Source organism: Somniosus microcephalus, unplaced genomic scaffold (assembly GCF_052327205.1).
Source record: "Somniosus microcephalus isolate GS21.2 unplaced genomic scaffold, FLI_Smic_1.0 unresolved_chr1, whole genome shotgun sequence".
In the NCBI taxonomy this organism is placed as follows: domain Eukaryota; kingdom Metazoa; phylum Chordata; class Chondrichthyes; order Squaliformes; family Somniosidae; genus Somniosus; species Somniosus microcephalus.
Genome location: NW_028225179.1, coordinates 11,375,249 through 11,398,160, shown reverse-complemented (window position 1 = coordinate 11,398,160; position 22,912 = coordinate 11,375,249). Strand labels below are relative to the sequence as shown.

General features: G+C 49.5%; 1 protein-coding gene across 1 annotated transcript in view; it reads left to right on the top strand.

Moving 5' to 3' along the window:
- Positions 1-20,783, top strand: part of LOC147093435 (uncharacterized) — a 104,029-nt gene extending 83,246 nt beyond the window's left edge. Inside the window, exon 4 of the mRNA XM_085974211.1 lies at positions 19,226-20,783. Within this exon, the coding sequence (XP_085830337.1) occupies positions 19,226-20,620 (1,395 nt within the window). The 3' untranslated portion in view covers positions 20,621-20,783. The remainder of the gene's footprint in view (positions 1-19,225) is intronic.
- The last annotated feature ends 2,129 nt before the right edge of the window (positions 20,784-22,912 follow it).

Below are 22,912 nucleotides of genomic sequence, written 5' to 3'. Positions count from 1 at the left end.
ACATTGGTAACTTAACACAAAGCTATAATACAAATGCCACCCATCTCCGGACGGCCAGGTTAATCTCTGGTGTCACTGTCGCAGATTACTGCTGCCTGCAGCAAAGCTGGACTGCCTCCTGCTTCTAGTCCCTGGCAGCTTATGGCTGCTAGTTGGGGACCTCTGTGATCTATTTCCTCCCCGGCTCGGGAGATTGCTCTTTGTGGTGGGTACTCTGGTGACCATCTTATCTTGGGCTTGTGGACCCGCTGAGACCTTCTGAGGGGCGTCTCTGTGGGGGAAACTTTGGCTGACGGACCCTGAGCCTGGGTCACAGCCTTAGCTGGCTGGGAACCTTCTCCCACTGATGCAAACAGCCCACACTGTTTAATATACCTGGCAGCCTGCCAGTAATCCGGGTTTGTCTCTTTTTCCCTACCCACTCCTGTACTGGGGGCAGGTATCCCCTCACCACCTGCTGCTGGTGGCTGAAAATCTTCCTCTCCAGGTCCAAAACCTGGTACCAGCTCCTTCCATATGTCCCCTGCAAGAGGAATTGCTATCCCTTCCTCCCAGAGTCCCACACCATAGGGGGAACCACTCTAGAAGCGGGCTGGGAAGCTTGTCCCTTTAAACAGGTGACTGCGCCTGCGCGAGAAAACTGAAGAGGAGCCGCTGTGGTCACGGGCTGGGGAACTGCACCTGCGCGAACAGGCCGTTCAAAAGACTGGGGAATTTCTGTCTCCAGACCGGCGACTACGCATGAGCAGGCAGGCTCTTCAAAAGGCGGCTCCGCCCTGGAGCCCCCCAAGCGATTTTCTGTGAATGAACACACAGCAGCCTGCAGATTTCTACTCTCAGGCTGCGGTTTCTCTGTTTCTGAACTAAATAACTGGTTCAAATTTAAACTTTGGCCAAAACTTAGGTCCCACTGGGGCGGGGAAGTGTCCCAATTGGTGGGACGGACAACTTTTCCTTTGAAACAAGCCACAGCGCCTGTCTTTACAGCCTGTGAACTTAAACTTGTATGGTCAGATTTATACAATTTACATTGGTTGGCGTGGAACCACTTTGTGCACCGGGGTAGTTTTACTGCACAGACCATGGGGCTGGCCCTATCAACTATACTATAGGGTCCCATGTAGAGTGGCTCTAAACTTCCCACCTGGGCATAGTTTCTTACCATCACTAGGTCTCCTATCTCCCACTGGTGGCTCTTGCTAGGCTCGAGCAGCAGCAGGTTATTCCGATGCTGCTTCCCCATGCTGTCTGCTGCCTGCCCATAAATTACCCCCGCCTGCTCCTGACCAGTGAATCCCGATAGTATGTATGGAGCCCCGTTAGACAGAGGTGAGGTGGTGGGATTATCCGTATGGATCACGGTGCATGATGCCCCCGTATCCAATAGATAAGTCCCTGTAACCTTCTCTACCTCCATCTGTACGAGCGGTCTCTTCCATTCATCGTACCGGAGATTACACAGATGGACAGGTTGCGCAGGCTCCAGTCATTGTGGGGAGGCAGAGGTGGGCGAAGGGGCTGCAGCACCACTGATGGCTGCTACCTTTCCCTGATTGGCCCTGAGGAAAGATTTTTTCGACTCCATGACGGACTCGACTGTATCGGGAGAAGTTTCTGTCTCTGCCTTCTGAGTTGGGCCTCGGGGGTCCTGGCTTTATCATCTCTCCCAGGCTTTTCACAATCCCTGCGCCAGTGGCCATCCTCCCCGCACCTGTAACAAGTGACCTTGTTCTGGGAGGGACTGCTCCCCTCCTGGCGCCACTCTTTCTTGTATTGAGCCCCAGGTTTAACCTCGTGGACCTTACCCTTTTGCTGGGGGGTCCCACTATTCCTACCGTTCCTATATGCTACCATGAGCTGCCGGATTACAGTCTCTTTGGTTGCTAGGGGGTCTCGGTGGTCAAACCAAGTATCAGCCTTTGCTTTTATCTGGGGCAGGCAATTGGACACCAGGCAATGAAGCCATTGGGTCCACTGCCGCTGTTTCAGGTGTGCCCTATCTTGTCCCCCTGTACACGCGCTGTTGTAGACTGGCCACAGCCTGTCTGCAAATGCCTGTGGGGTTTCCCCTTCGTTCTGCAGAGTTTTCCCTATGCGATCGAACGGACTGCCGTTGTTTGCGCCCATGGCTTCCAGTGTTTCCTCCTTTAGGTCCTCAAAACCCTTCTGCCCTCTCTTAGCCTCATCTGAAAGGGTCTGATAGAGCTTACTATCTACAGAGAAAAGCAACATTTTGGCTTTCTCTTCGTCATCACAGCCATTAACACAGGCTGACTGTTCTATCTCTTGGAAGTGCACTGAGGGGTCTCCCTTTCCAGAGAGCAGGGGAATATGTTTCACCAGGCCTCTGAGCTGTTGGGTATCATAGGGTACCAGATAGGTATGCTGAACAGCCCCTGGGTCATTATCGTTCACGGGCGGACCGTACCTCCATTGTCGGAGGGGGTACACTGATCCTGGTCCCCGCCTGCCTAGTGGGACTTGCTGGCATTCTCCTACCACCCCATTGTCCACCCCTTCTTGCTGCCAGATCTCCTCAAAACTCGGAGCTGTGGGCTGCGGTCTTGGGATCTCTAATTCCCTAGCCAGCTCTGTTCTGGGTGCTGCCTGTGGGGCGGTTTGATTTGGGCTGCTGGTACTGTCCGACGGACTTCCCTTCGGACTTATGAGACATACCATCCTTTTAGTCCTTAATAACTCCATACCCAAACTCTCTATCTTTCTGTTACATGGGGTATGATCTGCTCCACTAAATCTTTGGTCGCAGGCCAGCCTATAAGCTGCCTTTACCTCCCTAACCTTTTCTTCCTGCTCTGTTACTTCTGAGGTGAGGCGGGCATTCTCTTCCCGCAGTCTCATCTCGTTACTCTTTGCTTCTGTAATTTGGCACTTTAGGAACTCTTATCTTGTGCCTCGTGTGGCTTTTGCCCTCGCTGGCTTCTTGGTTGAGATGTGCATTTTCCTCCTGTAGCCTCATCTCACTGTCCCTAGCCTCTGGGACTTCCTGCACAAGGCGCTCTATCTCTGCCTGGCATTTTGTGACCTCTAGTGTGAGGTGTGCATTTTCTTCCCACACCCTCATCCCACTATCTCTGGCCTCATTCACCTCTCTTATGAGGCGTTCTACCTCCGCCTGGCATTTTCCAAACTCTGACTCCCGATTCTTGGCCTCTGTAGCCTCCGCCCGCACCCTCATCTCACCCTTCTTAACCCAGCCACCTATACTATAATAGGTCAGCTTACATGCTGCCGCTAACTTCTGCAGGGCTACCCACAGACTGAAAGCAAGAAAAGCAAGAGCTGATGCTTTCTCCAGATCCAGACCACTTATCATATCAAAAACTGCCTCCAGTCCTGCTGCGGTCGCCAATTTGTAGGTGGGCATCCTTTACCTGGTTTATGGTAATTTACCTGGTCAGGCAGCCTTTGCCACTGCACTGTGACCAATTTCAATCAGCAGTTTCGAATCGCTAAAAACCCCCCCTCCAGTTCTGACTGGAGGAACTTATAATTAATGATATATTAAAAACGGACAAATGGTCTGGATGCAAGAAAGTCAAATTTTATTAAAACTAAAGAAACTACACCACACGATCAAAGTAATCACGGTAAAATTGCTTAACGGGGAAGGCAGACGGCAAAAACGAGGGATAAATGGCTACAATGTTAACCGTACAATCTTAGCAACATTTCCCTTAAATTACCACCCCTTTACTTCTCACCAGATTGTCTTGCTAGTGGGTCAGAAGCCTTGCTCACCTGCAGTCCAAAGAGTAAAAGAGACAAAAAAGGGGGCAGAGGACTTCCTGGGCTTAATCTTTATACCCTGGGAGTCCCTGCTGTTTTCGCGCCGAAAAGGTCCGTGCGCAATTTCGCGCCGAAAAGTCCGAATACACAAGAGAAGGGCTTTTAACTTCCTCCATTCATACATGGAGACATCACGTAGTAGAGTCAATTTCAGTGAATGGATGTGTGTTAACAACCCATTGTGCTTGCCGTCCGATGATTGGCTGATTCAAACGGGCTACTCCCCAGTGTAAACAAGCAGCTTGTAGGATACCGGACCCGCCCAATACCACAGGGTGACTGACAGCTCGGGCTCCATTCAAACTTACTACAGGGCAGCGCTGAGCTTTTCATATGCTAACAGCCTGTCTGTCCTTTTCTGCTGCCTTTTAAAATTCTGTTTCCATGAGGTCTGTTCAGCCATTTTTATGCCCTGGGCAATTTAAACAGTCCAAAACTCAAGAGTACATCTTATAATAAAATGTACAATCTTAAAGTGTGCGATTTTCACAAAGTTCTTTGATTCCAGTGTCCAAGTGCTGCCTAGCTTACGAGCTTTTTAACGCAGCCTTTTGCGGTTCTGGATATGTTTTAAAACATTGTCCAACCCAGAGACAATTTAAATCACACAAGTCTTCGTCCACAATGTGGATTAATATTTCCCGATCTTCGGGGGTTGAGGGGATTTTGTGACCCCTACAGTGGTGGGTGAATGACTAGAGACCATTGTCAAGGACAAAATTAATTCTCACTTGGAGAAGCATGGATTAATAAGGGGCAGCCAGTGTGGATTTGTTAAAGGTAAATCATGTGTGATTAACCTGATTGAGTTCTCTGATGAAGTGACAGAGGGTTGATGAAGGTAGTGCAGCAGATGTTGTATATATGGACTTTCAAAAGGCATTTGATAAAATACCACATAAGAGACTTACTCTGAAAATAGAAGCAGAGGGAATTAAAGGGCTGATGGTAATTTGGGTATATAATTGGCTAAGGGAGAGGAGGCAGTGAGCAGTGCTGAGGGATGTTTTTCTGACTGGAGGGAAGTATGCAGTGGGCTCCCCCAGGGGTCGGAATTAGGACCATTGCTTTTCTTGTTATATATAACTGACCTGGACTTGGGTATAGGTGAACAATTTCAAAGTTTACGGATGATACTATTTACTACGTTGCCAAGTTTTGTGAGTGTAGTAGTAGCAGACTTCAGAAGGACAGAGACAGACTGTGAAATGAGCAGACACAAGGCAGATGAAATTAAATGAGGATAAGTGTGAAGTGATGCACTTTGGGAGAAACAACAGGGAGAGGCCGTATAATCTAAATGGGACTATTTTGAGGGGGTGCAAGAGCAGAGGGACCTGGGGGTTCATATTCACAAGTCTTTGAAAGTGCCACGGCAAGTTGGTGAGGCGGTTCAGAAAGCGTATGGGATACTTGGCTTTGTAAATAGTGCCATTGAATACAAAAACAAGGAAGTTACACTAAACCTTTACAAATCACTAGTTAGGAACATAGGACAGGAGGAGGCCATTCAGCCCCTCGAGCCTGTTCCGCCATTCAATGAGATCATGGCTGATCTGCGACCTAATCCATACACCCGTCTTTGGCCCATATCCCTTAATACCTTTCTAAATTCTAGGGAATACAACCCTAATTTGTGTAATCCCTCCTCGTAACTTAACCCTTGAAGTCCAGGTATCATTCTGGTAAACCTACGCTGCACTCCTTCCAAGGCCAATATATCCTTCCTAAGGTGTGGTGCCCAGAACTGCTCACAGTGCTCCAGGTGTGGTCTAACCAGGGTTTTGTACAGCTGCAGGATTTTGGCCTCAGCTGGAGTCTTCTGTACAGTTCTGGGCACCACACTTTAGGAAGGATGTCAAGGCCTTGGAGAGGGTGCAGAGGAGGTTGACCAGGATGGTACCAGGGATGAGGGACTTCAGTTATGTGGAGAGACTGGAGAAGCTGGGATTGTTCCCCTTAGAGCAGAAAAGGTTAAGAGGAGACCTAATAGAGATGTTCAAAATGATGAGGGGTTTTGATCGAGCAAGTAGAGAGAAACTGTTCACTCTGGCAAGTGGGTCGGTAAGCAAAGGTCACAGATTTAAAATAGTTACTAAAAGAACTAGAGGTGAAATGAGGAGAATTGTTTTCATACAGAGGATTGTTCAGATCTGGAACGCACAATCTGAAAGGATGCTGGAATCAGGTTCCACAGGAACTTTCAAACAGTAATTGGACGAGTCCTTGAAGAGGACTAGTTTGCAGGGTTCTGGGGATAAAGCTGAGGTTTGGGACTAAATTGGACAGCTCTTTCAAAGAGCCAGCACAGACACGATGGGCCGAATCACCTCTGTAGTGTATGTACCCTGAAGCAGGAACTATATTCTGCAGCCCCTGTATACTGCAGTACCAGTAGTGACCACCCCTGTATATAAGCCTGTGTAGTAACTTTGCATAGTATCACAGAATCACAGAAACCCCACAGTGCAGATAGAGGCCATTTCGGCCCATCGAGCCTGCAACGACACATATCCCACCCGATTCCCCATAACCCCTACACCAACACATATCCCACCCTATCCCCGTAACCCCACGTATTTAATCCCCCTAACACTAAGGGTCAATTTATCATAGCGAATCAACCTATGCCGCACATCTTTGGACTTTGGGAGGAAACCGGAGCACCCGGAGAAAACCCACACAAACACGGGGAGAATGTGCAAACTCCACACAGACAGTCACCCAAGGCTGGATTCGAACCCGGGTCCCTGGCGCTGTGAGGCAACAGTGCTAACCACGTAGTTCCAGTTTTGTCTCCATTCAGTAAACACCTGTTATAACCAACTTCTGCAGTCCGTGTCTCAATTACACACGGACATTACATTGGTGACGAACAGATCCGAACTTACCTACAGTTCTGCACCACCTCACGGGGATCCATCCCTGAAGCAAAGTTATTGGAGGTCGAGGCCAGAAGAAATCCAAAAAGAAAAAAACAAACAGAAGAAACGGGCGTCGACCGTGGGCAACCGCCCTCTGATTCATCGAATTAAAAGATTTGCAGGAGAGGCTGTCGAAAGCGGGGCTTGGTTATCCAGTCTGTGGTGTTCCAGCTAATTGGGCTGGTGGCAGGTAGTACACTGATCCTTCCTGGGCTGCGGCGGGCTGGAGCTCGATCGGGTGGCTTTTCAACGGGGCCGAGCAGCGTTGTCGGGAAGAGGAGAGAGAGAGAGGGTGGAGCACACAGGGCGCAGCCGGTGCTACGAAGCCGGGCAGCGTACAGACCCGAGAAGAGGGAGGGAAGTGTCCCATAGGGTCTGCTCTGACGACGGGAACAGTAAATAAAAGAAAAGAAAAAGAAATTAGAAGCGCAGAAAGCCGCGAGGAGCTGCAGTTTGCCACGGGGACCGCGGAGAGCGGCGTTGGCAGCAGCGCGGGGGGAAGCGAGCGAAGACCATAGGGCGTCACCATCAAGGCATAAAAACGCCAGCAACAGCGCTGGCAGCAGCGGAAAAGGCAGAAAGTGCGGGAGGCGCCATCTTAATCCAGCGGGGAAGAAGGCAAAGCGCGGGAGGTGCCATTTTGTTCAACTGGGGAAGAAGGCAAAGCGCGGGAGGCGCCATCTTAGATCTCCAAGATGCTGAAGACTGGCAATATCACTGCCTTTGATAATGCAATAGAAGACTGCACCACGTATGTGGAAAGAGTCGAAGTATATTGCAAGGCAAATGAAGTAGCCGATGAGAAAAAGGCATCGGTACTACTAAACTTAATGGGCGCAAGAACGTACGGCCTATTGCAGAACCTGATCACTCCAGTCAAACCGATGGGGAAGAGTTTTAACGAAATTGTTGATATCCTACAGGAACACCTAGGGCTAGATTTTCAGTTGCTTGCGCCAGCAGTTAGCGCCTTAAGAGAAGTGATTTTCGGGCGCTATGCGTGTAGCGCCTGGGCGCAGCGCAGTTTGCGCCCCACCCCAAATTAAGTTGCCCGTTAGCGCCGGCGCAAAGTTTAGCGGCCGGCCGGATGCGCGCGCAGAAATGACGTCACATTCTCGTGCAACGCCCTTTGGCCGCCCCGAATCCAAACTTCAGTTGGACCGCCCCATTGTGCGGCTGGCGTCCAGAGCGTTTGTAAAATGGAACGCAACACACCCTGGGGAGCGCAAATTAAAGGGCACTCGTATAAAAGGCACTCTCCGGCCACCACAACATTATTATTATTATTATTCCTCCTCCTCCTCCTCCTCCTCCTCCTCCTCCTCCTGCTGCTAAAAAACACATGCACCCTTCCCCTTTAAGAGCTCACTGGCACCAGAGTGTCTGCCGTGCGCTGCGCCCGAGCTCGGGTGTTGCGCTCTCCACCGCCGGCTTAGCGCCTAAAGATACTAGTGGAACGCCTCTTTTAGCGCTCCACCAACCTCTTAGGGCGAAGCCACTGAATTTCCGGCAACGGGGCGCTACTTTGGGGCGGGCGATAACTTCGGGCGGGCGCTAAGCTTAGCGCCCCAAAACTGTCTATACTGAAAATCTAGCCCCTAAATCCTACACCGCCGCTGATAGCAGAAAGATTTAAATTCCACAAGAGAAATCAGCATAAAGATGAGAGCAATGCTGATTACCTTACGGAACTACGCAAGCTATCAAAGCACTGCCAGTTCGGAGCAGGACTGGCAGATACCCTACGGGACAAATTTGTCTGTGGACTCCTGAGTGAAGGAACCCAGAAGAGGTTACTCGCAGAGAAAGAGCTGACGCTAGATAAGGCTTTCAGTGTGGCAGTATCGTACGAAGCAGCAGCAAGGGGAGTTGCGGAAATACAGCAAACGCCACAGGAATACGGCACCCATGAAATGACACGGGGATTTGAAAAATGTTATCGCTGCAGCAGAACAACCCATGACCAGAAGGACTGCTGGTCCAAGGACAAAACACGCAGGCAATGCGGAAAGATGGGACACATTGCACGAGTTTGCAGGTCCGGGAAGAAGACTAACGACAACAAAAAGACTACTAAGGAACAGTACAGGAAAGTACAAAAGATGACGGACAGTAGTTCCGAAGACCAGAAGAGCGATAGTGAATCCGGGAACAAGAGACTAAGCTGTCTCAAACTACACAACGTAATCACAAAAGAGGTTCACCGAACCATTTGGGTCACCCTCACGATAGCAGGGTCCCAAGTCAAAATGGAATTGGATACAGGATCAGCCCTGACCGTCATGAATCGACAAGACTACGAGCGGCTATTCTCACACATACCCTTGAAAGACACATCCATTGTCTTGAAGACATATACGGGGCAGAAAGTATACCCCAGAGGGAAAATAAGGGTGCCTGTCGAATACAACGGCAAGGAAATACAGAAATTGTATCTGTACATACTGCAAGATGGTGGACCACCGTTATTGGGACGTGAATGGATCAGAAAAATAAGTTTAGACTGGCACTCCATTCAGGCACTGACTGTGGCTGGTAAAAAGGATGACGACGTCACACCTGGACGATTGTCAAAAATCTTAGCTAACGCTAAAGAGGTATTTCAACAAGGACTGGGAACTCTTAAAGGCGTAGCCGTCTTGATAAAAATAGAAGAGAATGCAATTCCCAAGTTTTTCAAAGCAAGACCGGTACCGTATGCAATTCGCCCAGCCATCAAGGCAGAGCTGGAGAATCTCGAGAATGCAGGCGTGTTATCTAAGGTAGACTGGAGCGAGTGGGTGACACCCATCGTTCCTGTCATAAAGGAAACGTTAAACAATAAGTCTGAGGAGCCAAGGAAGGTTCGCATCTGTGGGGACTTCAAGATGACTGTGAACCCAGTCCTTCACACAGTACAGTATCCTCTTCTGAGGATAGAAGATATTTTCGCCTCACTATCTGGAGGGAAGCGTTTTACAAAAATTGACCTAGCACAAGCATATTTGCAGATGGAGGTTGAAGAATCCTCTAGGAAATATCTCACGATAAACACTCACAAAGGTCTTTACCAGTATAATCGACTGGTATTCGGAGTAGCATCAGCTCCAGGTATATGGCAAAGAGCGATGGAGCAAGTCCTGCAAGGGATTCCGGGGACTCAGTGTTACTTGGACGACATCCTAGTGACAAGTGAAAATGACAGTGAACACCTTGCCAACCTAGAGCAGGTGCTCACTAGACTAAGATGCCGCTTGGATTTGGTTAAGCCAAACATCAGAAGAGATGTGGAGAACAGGCAGTTTCAGAATATGAATGAAAGGCCAACCAGGAGTTTCAAGATAGGTCAACCAGTTTTGGCCCGGGACTACCGCACAGAGAAATGGCAGCCAGGAACGACCTGCACACGGCAAGGACCTCTAATGTATACCGTGGACGTTGGAGAGAGCATTGTAAGACGCCATGCTGACCAGATTCTAGAGTCACTGGAAAACGTCAAATCTACACCACGATCCTATACACCTGGTGATGAAACCGAAGTACCAATTGCATCTACCTCAGAATCGGTGATATTGGAAGCAGACGAACCAAACGACGACGTTGCTCCCGAATCAACTTTGCCAGAAGAACCTGATACCTCAAAGAGGCGTTATCCGGACAGAATCAGGAAGCCTCCTCAAAGACTGAATTTATAATTGATTAACTTCAGCTAATGTATATAGCAACTGTAATTGTAAATATGTTATTTAATTATTAATCGAATGTTATGTACTGTTTAGCTAAAAGGGGAGGAATTGTAGTGTATGTACCCTGAAGAAGGAACTATATTCTGCAGCCCCTGTATACTGCAGTACCAGTAGTGACCACCCCTGTATATAAGCCTGTGTAGTAACTTTGCATAGTAGTTCCAGTTTTGTCTCCATTCAGTAAACACCTGTTATAACCAACTTCTGCAGTCCGTGTCTCAATTACACACGGACATTACAACCTCCTTCTGTGCTGTTAGATTCTATGATCAGTGTGAAGTCGCTGGTGTGTCAGCAGGTTGGATGACTGAGTGAATCCCTTCCCACACATGGAGCAGGTGAACGGTCTCTCCCCAGTGTGAACTCGCTGATGTACCAGCAGGTAGGATGACTGAGTGAATCCCTTCCCACACACGGAGCAGGTGAACGGTCTCTCCCCAGTGTGAACTCGCTGATGTACCAGCAGGTGGGATGACCGAGTGAATCCCTTCCCACACACGGAGCAGGTGAACAGCCTCTCCCCAGTGTGTAGGTGTTGGTGTTGCTTGAGCTCCCCGGAGCTTTTAAAACTATTCCCACACTCAGAACATTGCAAGAGTCTCTCCCCAGTGTGAACTCGCTGGTGTCCCTTCAGCTCCCTGGAGCTTTTAAAGCTCTTCCCACAGTCAGAACATTTAAAGGGTCTCTCGTCAGTGTGAAGTCGCTGGTGTACCAGCAGGTTGGATGACTGAGTGAATCCCTTCCCACACACGGAGCAGGTGAATGGCCTCTCCCCAGTGTGAACTCGCTGATGTGTCAGCAGGTTGGAGGACCGAGCGAATTCCTTCCCACACACAGAGCAGGTGAACGGCCTCTCCCCAGTGTGTAGGAGCCAGTGTCCCTTCAGCTCCCGGGGGCTTTTAAAGCTCTTCCCACAGTCAGAACATTTAAAGGGTCTCTCGTCAGTGTGAACAAGTTGGTGTAGCTTTAGTTCCCTGGGGCTTTTAAAGCTCTTCCCACAGTCAGAACATTGAAATGGTCTCTCATCAGTGTGAACAAGCTGGTGTCCCTTCAGATACTGAGCACTTTTAAAGCTCCTCCCACAGTCAGAACATTGAAATGGTCTCTCATCAGTGTGGACAAGTTGGTGTAGCTTTAGTTCCCCGGGGCTTTTAAAGCTCTTCCCACAGTCAGGACACTGAAATGGTCTCTCATCAGTGTGAACTCCCTGGTGTGTTTGCAGGTGGGATGAACAAACAAATCCGTTTCCACACACGGAGCAGGTGAACAGACTGTCCCTGGTGTGACTGCGCCGTTGAACTTCCAATGCAGACGGGGAACTGAATTCCTTTCCGCTGTCCCCACCTTTACCCGGTTTCTCCCCGGTGTGACGGTGCACGTGTCTCACCAGGTCAGGCGATCGGCTGAATCCGCGTCCACACACTGAACACATGTGCGGTTTGTCATCGCTGCGATCGCTGCTCTCTCCTTCCATGTGCAATGGCCGATGATATTCAGGTCCTGATGAATCCAGCGACTCTGTCAGATCTTGACGTGATGTTTGGTCTGAGCTTCCCGCCTGTAACTGCTCCACTTCTATAACCCTGTAAATTGAGATCAGAAAAGGATCAGAGGCAAACTGTTGTTTAATTTTCCCCTTTCCAAACCTAGGGGCAGTGAAGCTGATTTTCAGGCCCCAGCTGCTGCACAGGTTGGTTGAAAGAATCAGCAGTAATGGCGGCTGTAATACCCACAAGTCCCCGGCTCTGCAGAAAGCACTCTGTTGACTCTGAGTCCCGTGCATGTGCTCATGGCCCCCCCGTTCTCCTTCCTGCTCTACAATCGCTCGTCCCGATCGGTCTGCAACACGCATGCTCAGCACACAAAACCCCGCGGTTGGAACATCGGGCGTGCATGCGGAGCCGCAACATCTGGTACGCGTGCGCGGCTCAGGTGGAGGCGAGTCGGTGTTTCGCCTCAGCCGCCAGGGAGGTGCGTATGCACAGGACAACCCAACATTCTTCCCGTCAGCAATCACTCCCTCGTTTCTTTAATAAAAACAGAAAATGCTGGAAATACTCAGCAGGTCAGGCAGCATCTGTGAAGAGAGAAACAGAGTTAACGTTTCAGGTCGATGACCATTTGTCAGAACTGCTTGCTCCTTAGTGTCAGCCAGTGGCTCAGTGGGTAGCACTCTTGCCTCTGAGTCAGAAAGTTGTGGGTTCATAGTCCCACTCCAGAGACTTGAGCACAAAAATCCAGGCTGACACTCCAGTGCAGTGCTGAGGGAGTGCGGCACTGTCGGAGGTGCCGTCTTTCGGATGAGATGTTAAATTGAGGCCCTGTTTGCTCTCTCAGGTGGATGTAAAAGATCCTGTGGCATTATTTCAGGAAAGAAAGACTTGCATTTATATAGTGCCACCAGATATCCTAAAGTGCTTTACAGCCAATGAAGTACTACAATGAAGTAGTCACTGTTGTAATGTGGGAAAGAGCAGGGGAATTATCCCCAGTGTCCGAGCCAATGTTTATCCCTCAATCAACATAAAAAATGATAGATTATCTGGTCATTATCACATTGCTGTTTGTGGGAGCTTGCTGTGCGTTAACTGACTGCCGCATTTCCTACATTACAACAGTGACTACACTGCAAAAGTACTTCATTGGCTGTAAAGTACTTTGGGACGACCGGTGGTGGTGAAAGGCGTTATATAAATGCAAGTCTTTCTTTCTTCACTGGTCTCACCAGCGGCCTCGTCTGGCGGTTGGTTGATTGACAGCAGAGAGCCCGCGCATGCGCACAGGGAGCGGCGGTTTGGGCCGAGTCCGGCACAGCGACCCCTCCCGGTCACCAAGGGTAATGACCGCGCATGCCCAGAGGAGACCAACACCCCTCCCCCACTCGGAGCTGCGCCTGCGCACTTGGATCCTGCCGGACGGAGTCGGCGCGGGGCCCTTCCGGGGAAAGGCCTTGGTGTCGGTTCCAGAGTCGCGATCGGTGACACGAAGTGAGTTTTCTCCGCTCCGATTGGGTGGAGAATGGCGCGGGGTGGATCGGGAGAGAATCGAGAGAAATAGAAAAAACCTCAGAGTCCGCGAGGCCCCGGACCGAGCGGCGGAACTTGGACGGTGCACGTGATTTCCTCGGGGACACGTCACCCGGGCCCGCGGCCTGATTGACGGCAGCTTCCCACCAATAGGGAGCGAGCGGGGCGGGGCTGGAGGAGCGAGCCGGCGGCGGGTCCTCCAATCAATCCGGGAGCCCGAGGGGCGGGACTGGCGGCACCCAGTGGGCGGGACTGGAGGAGCGAGCGGGCGGCGGGTCCTCCAACCAATCGGGGAGCCCGAGGGGCGGGGCCAGCGGCACCCAGTGGGCGGGGCTGGAGGAGCGAGCCGGCGGCGGGTCCGCCAACCAATCGGGGAGCCCGAGGGGCGGGACTAGCGCCGGCTGATTGTCTGATCCGCAGGGCAGCGAGTTTCTCCAGTCCCTTGTTCAGGGCCCGGGGCCAGGGGATGCTGTGGGCCTTTATTCCCCGCATTGGACACAAGGCTCTTTGTCTCACAACACACTGGCTCAGGTTTTAATAGAGACTTTTTAATTTCATCAATAAAAGCAGGTAAACCCCGTGCTTCTGTGGAACAAACTTTCTAATATTTTGAAGAAACATAGAATGGTTACAGCACAGAAGGAGGCCATTCAGCCCGTCGAGCCCGTGCCGGCTCTCTGCAAGACCACTTCAGCTAGTCCCACTCCCCGCCCTTTCCCCGTAATCCTGCAAATTTCTTTCCTTCAGGTACTCGAGGGGCCGAATGGCCAACTCCTGCTCCTATCTTCTATGTATCTATTATCCGAGGCGCAGGTAGGCCCCACAGTGGCGGTGGACCTGTGAGGAGCGGCGGCGGTGATATAAAGCGAGGTGGTGGAGCAGGTAAGCCCCACAGCAGTAGACCTGTCAGGAGCGGCGGCGGTGATATAAAGAGCGAGGCAGCGGAGTTTATAGGGTGTCTGTAATTCTTGTGACACTTCCTGTGTCCCTGATAACCATGTGTGCGGGAAGTGTATCCAGCTGCAGCTACTGACAGAGCGCATTGCGGCGCTGGAGCTGCGAGTGGATACATACTGGAGCATTTGCAATGCTGAGGACATCGTGGATAGCACGTTTAGGGAGTTGGTCACACCGCAAGTAAAGGCTGCACAGGCAGGAAGAGAATGGTTGACCACCAGGCAGAGTAGTAGGCGCAGGCAGGTAGTGCAGGGGTCCCCTGTGACCATCCCCCTCTCAAACAGATATACCGCTTTGGATATTGTTGGGGAGGATGGCTTATCAGGGGAAGGCAGCAGCAGCCAACTTCCTGGCACCGTGGGTGGTTCTGCTGCACAGGACGGGAGGAAAAAGAGTGGGAGAGCTATAGTAATAAGGGATTCTATTGTAAGGGGAATAGATAGGCGTTTCTGTGGCCGCAAACGTGACTCTAGGATGGTATGTTGCCTTCCTGGTGCAAGGGTCAAGGATGTCTCAGAGCGGCTGCAGAACATTTTGGAAGGGGAGGGTGAACAGCCAATTGTCGTGGTGCATATAGGTACCAACGATATAGGTATAACAACGGGATGAGGTCCTAAAAGCAGAATATAGGGGGTTAGGAGGTAAATTAAAAAATAGGTCCTCCAAGGTAGTAATCTCAGGATTGCTACCAGTGCCATGTGCTAGTCAGAGTAGAAATAGAAGAATATTTCAGATGACTACGTGGCTAGAGGAATGGTGCAAGGGGGAGGGATTCAAATTCCTGGGACATTGGAACCGGTTCTGGGGGAGGTGGGGCTGGTACAAACCTGACGGTTTGCACCTGGGCAGGACCGGGACCGATGTCCTAGGGGGAGTGTTTGCTAGTGCTCTGGGGGAGGGTTTAAACTAAAATGGCAGGGGGTTGGGAACCTGAGCAGGGAGACAGAGGAAAGGGAAACAAGGATAGAAGCAAAAGACAGGAAGGAGAAAAACAAAGGTGGCAGTCAGAGAAATCATGGGTTTAAATCAAACATAGCCACAGTAAATAATAATTCTAAAAGGTGTAAGAGTGTTAAAAAAACAAGCCTGAAGGCTTTGTGTCTTAATGCGAAGAGCATTCGTAATAAGGTGGATGAATTAGTTGCGCAAATAGAGGTAAACGGATATGACGTGATTGGGATTCCGGAAACATGGCTCCAGGGTGACCAAGGCTGGGAACTCAACATCCAGGGGTATTCAATATTCAGGAAAGATAGGCAAAAAGGAGGTGGGGTAGCATTGCTTTTTAAAGAGGAGATTAACACAATTGAGAGGAAGGATATTAGCTCTGATGATATGGAATCTGTATGGGTAGAGCTAAGAAATACCAAGTGGCAGAAAACATTAGTGGGAGTGTTATACAGACTGCCAAACAGTAATGCGGAGGTTGGGGATGACATTAAATGGGAAATTAGAGACACGTGCAATAAGGGCACAGCAGTTATCATGGGTGACTTTAATCTACATGTAGATTGGGCTAACCAAATTAGTAACCATACTGTGGATGAGGAATTCCTGGAGTGTATACGGGATGGTTTCCAGGACCAATATGTCGAGGAACCAACTAGAGATCAGGCCAACTTAGACTGGGTATTATGTAATGAGAAAGGATTAATTAGCAATCTTGTTGTGCTTGGCCCCTTGGGTCAGAGCGATCATAATATGATTGAATTCTTCATTAAGATGGAGAGTGAAGTAGTTGACTCAGAGATTAGGGTGCTGAATTTAAATAACAGAAACTACGATGGTATGAGGCGCGAGTTGGGTAGGATTGATTGGGGAATGTTACTCAAAGGGTTGACGGTGGACAGGCTATGCAAACATTCAAAGATCGCATGGATGAACTACAGAATTTGTTCATCCCTGTTTGGCATAAATATAAAACCATAAAGGTGACTCAACTGTGGCTAACAAGGGAAATTAGGGATAGCATAAGATCCAAGGAGAGGACATATAAATTGGCCAGAAAAAGTAGTAAACCTGAGGATTGGGAGCATTTGAGGATTCAGCAAAGGAGGACAAAGGGATTAATTAAGAGGGGGAAAATAGAGTATGAGAGTAAGCTTTCAGGGAACATAAAAACTAACTGTAGATATGTGAAGAGAAAAAGATTGGTGAAGTCAAGCATAGGTCCCTTGCAGTCAGAATCAGGGGAATTTATAATGGGGAACAAAGAAATGGCAGGCCAATTAAATACATACTTTGGTCTGTCTTCACAAAGGAGGACACAAATAACCTCCCAGAGATGTCGGGGAACATAGGGTCTAATGAGAGGGAGGAACGGAAAGAAATCAGTATTTGTAGGGAAATGGTGTTAGGGAAATTGACGGGATTGAAGGCCGATAAATCCCCAGGGCCTGATAATCGACATCCTAGGGTACTTAAGGAAGTAGCCCTGGAAATAGTAGATGCATTGCTGGTCATCTTCCAAAATTCGATAGACTCTGGAACAGTTCCAATGGATTGGAGGGTAGCTAATATTACCCCACTATTCAAAAAAGGTGGTAGAGTGAAAATGGGGAATTATATCGGTAGTGGGGAAAATGCTAGAGTCCATTATAAAAGATGTAATAGCAGAGCACTTGGAAAACAGTGACAGGATCGGACAAAGTCAACATGGATTTACAAAAGGTAAATCATGCTTGACTAATCTACTGGAATTTTTTGAGGATGTAACTGGTAGAATAGATAAGGGAGAACCAGTGGATGTGGTATATTTGGACTTTCAGAACGCTTTCGATAAGGTACCGTATAAGAGATTAGCGTGTAAAGTTAAGGCACATGGGATTGGGGGCAAGGTACTGACTTTAATAGAGAACTGGTTGGCAGACAGGAAGCAAAGAGTTGGAATAAACAGGTCTTTTTCCGAGTGGCAGGCAGTGACTAGTGGGGCACCGCTGGGATTGGTCCTAGGACCCCAGCTATTCACAATATATATAAATGATCTAGACGAGGGAACTAGATGTAACATCTCCAAGTTTGCAGACGACACAAAGCAGGGTGGGCGTGTGTGCTGTGAGGAGGATGCTGAAAAACTCCAGTATGATTTGGACAGGTTGGGTGATTTGGCAGAAGCATGGCAGATGCAGTATAATGTGGATAAATGCGAGGTTATCCACTTTGGTGGCAAACACAGGAAGGCAGATTATTATCTGAATGGCAATAGATTGGGAGAAGGGGAAGTGCAATGAGACCTGGGTGTCCTTGTGCACCAGTCGCTGAAGGTAAGCATGCAGGTGCAGCAGGCGGTTAAGAAGGCAAATGGTATGTTGGCCTTCGTAGCGGGAGGGTTTGAGTACAGAAACAAGGATGTCTTGCTGCAGTTGTACAGGGCCTTGGTGAGACCACATCTTGAGTATTGTGTGCAGTTTTGGTCGCTTTATCTGAGGAAGGATGTTCTTGCCGTGGAAAGAGTTCAACGAAGATTCACCAGGCTGATACCTGGGATGGCAGGAATGACGTATGAGAGATTGGGACGATTGGGCTTGTACTCACTGGAGTTTAGAAGAATGAGAGGGGATCTCATTGAAACTTATAAAATTCTGACAGGACTGGACAGACTAGATGCAGGAAGGATGTTCCCGAAGGTCGGGGGAATCCAGAACCAGGGGTCACAGTCTAAGGATATGGGGTAAGCCATTTAGGACAGAGATGAGGAGGAATTTCTTCACCCAGAGAGTGGTGAACCTGTGGAATTCTCTACCACAGAAGGCAGTAGCGGCCAATACATTAAATATATTCAAGAAGGAGTTGGATATATTTCTTAAGACTAAAGGGATCAAGGGGTATGGGGAGAAAGCAGGGACCGGGTACTGAATTTTGATGATCAGCCATGATCGCATTGAATAGCGGAGCAGGCTAGAGGGGCCGAATGGCCTACTCCTGCTCCTATCTTCTATGTTTCTATGTTTGTATGTTTCAGTTTGAGCTGGAGTGGAGATGGAGGAGAAGCTGCTGGGTTTAACCCCCAGTACTTCTGAGCCCAGGAGGACCCAACAATTTCCAATGTGAGACTGTCAAGGGAGGTGGATTCTAGGGGAGATTAGGTTGTTAATCAGACACTGTCCGTACAATGTAAAGGAGTACTGTTTTAGGAACAAGTATTTCTGTACAGGCTTTTAATCCAGTTTACATCTACAGATTTGTTTTAATTCATTCTTGGGATGTGGGCGTAGCTCGCAAGAGCAGCAAATATTGCCAATCCCCAGTTTCCCGTTGAGAAAGGTGTGGTGAGTCACCTTCTTGAACTCCTGCAGTCCGTGTGGTGAAGGTATTCCCACAATGTTGTTCGGTAAGGAGTTCCAGGATTATGACCCAGCAACGATGAATATATCTGAGTCAGGATGACGTGTGACTTGGAGGGGAACTTGGATGTGATGGTGCTCCCATACAACAGCTGCCCTTTTCCTTCTAGGTGGTGGAGGTTGTGGGTTTTGGAGGTTCTATCAAAGTTCTGGTCGAGTTGCAGATGTATAAAGTTCCTTTCCTTCGCCCCCTCCCACCTCTCTCTCTCCTCCCATAGAGGCCAGAGTCTTGTGTAGGGCCAGACCAGGTGGCGGATTCCCTTCCCTGAAGGACATTAGTGAGCCAGTTGGGTATTTATGACAATCCGGCAGCTTTCATGGTCACTTTTTTCTAGAGCCGGCCCCACAATTGACCAGATTCATTGAGCTCAATTTCACAACCTGCCTTTCTTTTCTTGTGGGTTGTCTCTCACGCTCCCTGTTTTATATTAATTTTACAGGGCACTGGAAGGGGAGGATTTACAGACGGTAAGCTCAAACCAAACATCACTTCAAGATCTGACAGAGTCACTCGACTCATCGGATCTGAATATCATCGGCCTCTGAACATGGAAGCAAAAAGCACCGTTCACAGCGGGGAGAAACCGTACACGTGTTCTGTGTGTGGACGAGGCTTCAGCCGATCCTCTGGCCTATCGAGACACAAGCGCATTCACACCGGGGAGAGACTGTTCACCTGCTCTGAGTGTGGGAAGGGATTCACTAATTCATCCCACCTACTGACACACCAGCGAGTTCACACTGGGGAGAGGCCATTCACCTGCTCTGAGTGTGGGAAGGGATTCACTCGGTCATCTGACCTTCAGACACACCAGCGAATTCATACTGGGGAGAGGCGGTTCACCTGCTCTGAGTGTTGGAAGGGATTCACTAATTCATCCAACCTGCTGAATCACCAGCGAGTTCACACTGGAGAGAGACCGTTCACCTGCTCTGAGTGTGGGAAGGGATTCACTAATTCATCCAACCTGCTGAAACACCAGCGAGTTCACACTGGAGAGAGACCGTTCACCTGCTCTGAGTGTGGGAAGGGATTCACTAAGTCATCCAACCTGCTGAATCACCAGCGAGTTCACACTGGGGAGAGGCCGTTCACTTGCTCTGAGTGTGGGACGGGATTTACTAAGTCATCCAACCTGCAGAATCACCAGCGAGTTCACACTGGGGAGAGGCCGTTCACCTGCTCTGAGTGTGGGAAGGGATTCACTCAGTCATCCACCCTGCTGAATCACCAGCGAGTTCACACTGGGGAGAGGCCGTTCACCTGCTCTGAGTGTGGGAAGGGATGCACTCATTCATCCAACCTACTGAAACACCAGCGAGTTCACACTGGGGAGAAGCCGTTCACCTGCTCTGAGTGTGGGAAGGGATGCACTCATTCATCCAACCTACTGAAACACCAGCGAGTTCACACTGGGGAGAGGCAGTTCACCTGCTCTGAGTGTGGGAAGGGATTCACTCAGTCATCCCACGTACTGACACACCAGCGAGTTCACACTGACGAGAGACCGTTCAGGTGCTCTCACTGCGGGACTGGGTTCAGGCGATCATCTGAGCTCACTGTACACCAGCGCACTCACACTGGGGAGAGGCCGTTCACCTGCTCCGTTTGTGGGAAGGGATTCACTGAGTCATCCAACCTGCTGAATCACCAGCGAGTTCACACTGGGGAGAGGCCGTTCACCTGCTCCGTGCGAGGGAAGGGATTCACTCTGACATCCAAACTGCTGATACACCAGCGAGTTCACACTGGGGAGAGGCCGTTCTCCTGCTCCGTGTGTGGGAAGGGATTCACTCAGTCATCCAACCTGCTGACACACCAGCGAGTTCACAAGTGACTGCAGTGGTTGGCTTCTGCTGTTGTTGCTGCTGTTAATCACATTCAGGACTGAACCATGTTCATTCTGACTGTTGGGGTTTGTTTCTGCTGATGTTAATAACCCCTATAACTGGGCTGGAGTTTAATATTCTGGATAGATGTCAAATAAACGAGCTTTGTTTTAAACACATTATTGTAGATTTTCTTCTTTCCCACCTGAGTGTTTAGCATCACCTGGCTGGAGCTCAAAGGACAATCTGGGGGAGGATCGTACGGCGGGAACAGAACTCCAGCCTGGACACAGTCCTTCAGGGCCACACTGAGAGGGGAAAACAGCACTTTGGTCTTTCTTGTCTCTCTTCACTGACAGCAAAGTTGCCGTGCGGGTTAATCTCGAGGCGTGTGAGAAACATGTCCCAGCCGCTCTCTGCCATGGTTCAGAGCTCCTAGGCATGGAACAGAAGGCTCCTTTAGGAATGTACCCCAGTGCTTTTTTTTAAAAATGGCCTTATTAACCTGTGTTGCTACTTTCAGTGATTTGTGTATCTGTATCCCTGGATCCCTCTGCTCCTCCAGCCCATTTAGACTCTTAGGGAGAAATTCGGTGGTGCCGGGGCTAATTTTAGCGCCCCAAAAAAGTTAGCGCCCCTGCGCATTAAATTCACTGGTAGCGCCCCAGGCAGGCGGCAGGGTGCTACTGGAAGCGCTCCCCTCCCTCTTGAGGCACTACCAGTGAATTTCACGACGCTTCGTGTAACAGCACCATGCCCGTCGGCACAAAGCACCATGTCATAGCAGACTTCCCTCCCTGATTAAAGGGGAGGGGCCTAGCACTGCACACACTGGGGCCCTGCTGGACCACCGGGGTGTGGGGTGTCAGATCAAGAGGAGCGCCGGGCTGTGCGATCGTGGCCAACACCCCGAAGAAGAAAGGGGAAGGGGGCAGGTGCTGGCTGTTGGCCAAAATAAAAAGTTGCCGCCCAACACCTGCCCTTTAAGTAGCGTCGCCACGGCTGCAGAAACGACCCCTGACCCTGTCGGACATATCGTCCAGCGATAGGTCAGGGGCCGCAACCCAAGGTTGCAGCTGGGGTGCTGCGCGTGGCGATGACATCATTGCCGGCGGTGCCGTGCTGCGGGAAGCTACCGACTACCTCCGCCGCTAACCTCCTGTTGAATATCGCGGGAGGCACAAAGCAACCCAATTTCACCCCCTTGTCCAAGTACTGAGTGGCCTCCTTATTCTTCCCACCAAAACACACCACCTCACACTGACCTATAGTGAAATTCATTAACACACCACCTCACACTGATCTATAGTGAAATTCATTAACACATCCCCTCACACTGATCTACAGTGAAATTCATTAACGCACCACCTCACACTGAGCTATACTGAAATTCATTAACACACCACCTCACACTGATCTATAGTGAAATTCATTAACACACCACCTCACACTGATCTACAGTGAAATTCATTAACACACCACCTCACACTGATCTATAGTGAAATTCATTAACACACCACCTCACACTGATCTATAGTGAAATTCATTAACACACCACCTCATACAGATCTACAGTGAAATTCATTAACACACCACCTCACACTGATCCACAGTGAAATTCATTAACACACCACCTCACACTGATCTACAGTGAAATTCATTTGCCAATTACACGCCCATTGTGAAATTTATTAATGTCTTCTTGCATTTTGCCTTCCTCAGTATTAACTCTACCTCCCAATTTGGCGTTATCGACAAACTTTGAAATTGTTCTTCTGATTCACGTGTCCAAATCGTTTATGTAAATGGTGAACGAAAGTGATCCCAGCGCCGATCCCTGTGGAACACCACTTCCCACCTTTTGCCAGTCTGAGTAGCTACTTTTAACCCCTACTCTCTGTTTTCTGACCAGCTTGCTATCCATAACAGTATGTAAGATCGACAAGATGACCAAGGTCAGGTCATGTGGAGTGAAGGGCCAGGCAGCAGAATCGATGGAAAGCTGGCTACAAAACAGAAATCAGAGGGTTGGAGTTAAGGGTAGTTTGTTGCGATCTTTCCATTCTTCTGTTGCCTGGCCCTTGACTCCACATGGCCTGACCGTGGTCATCTTGTAGACCGTAGATACTGCAGACACAGTGCACCAGTGGTGGAGGGGGTGGATATTGAGTCCTGTGGCAGGGGCGCTGATGAAGTGGATTTCTCTGTGAGTTTTGAGGCATCGCTAGTTGCGTTTTTCACCTCTTTTCACCTTTAAAAAAAACCTTGCTGCCAGTTTATTAAAGCCATTAACAGCCGCT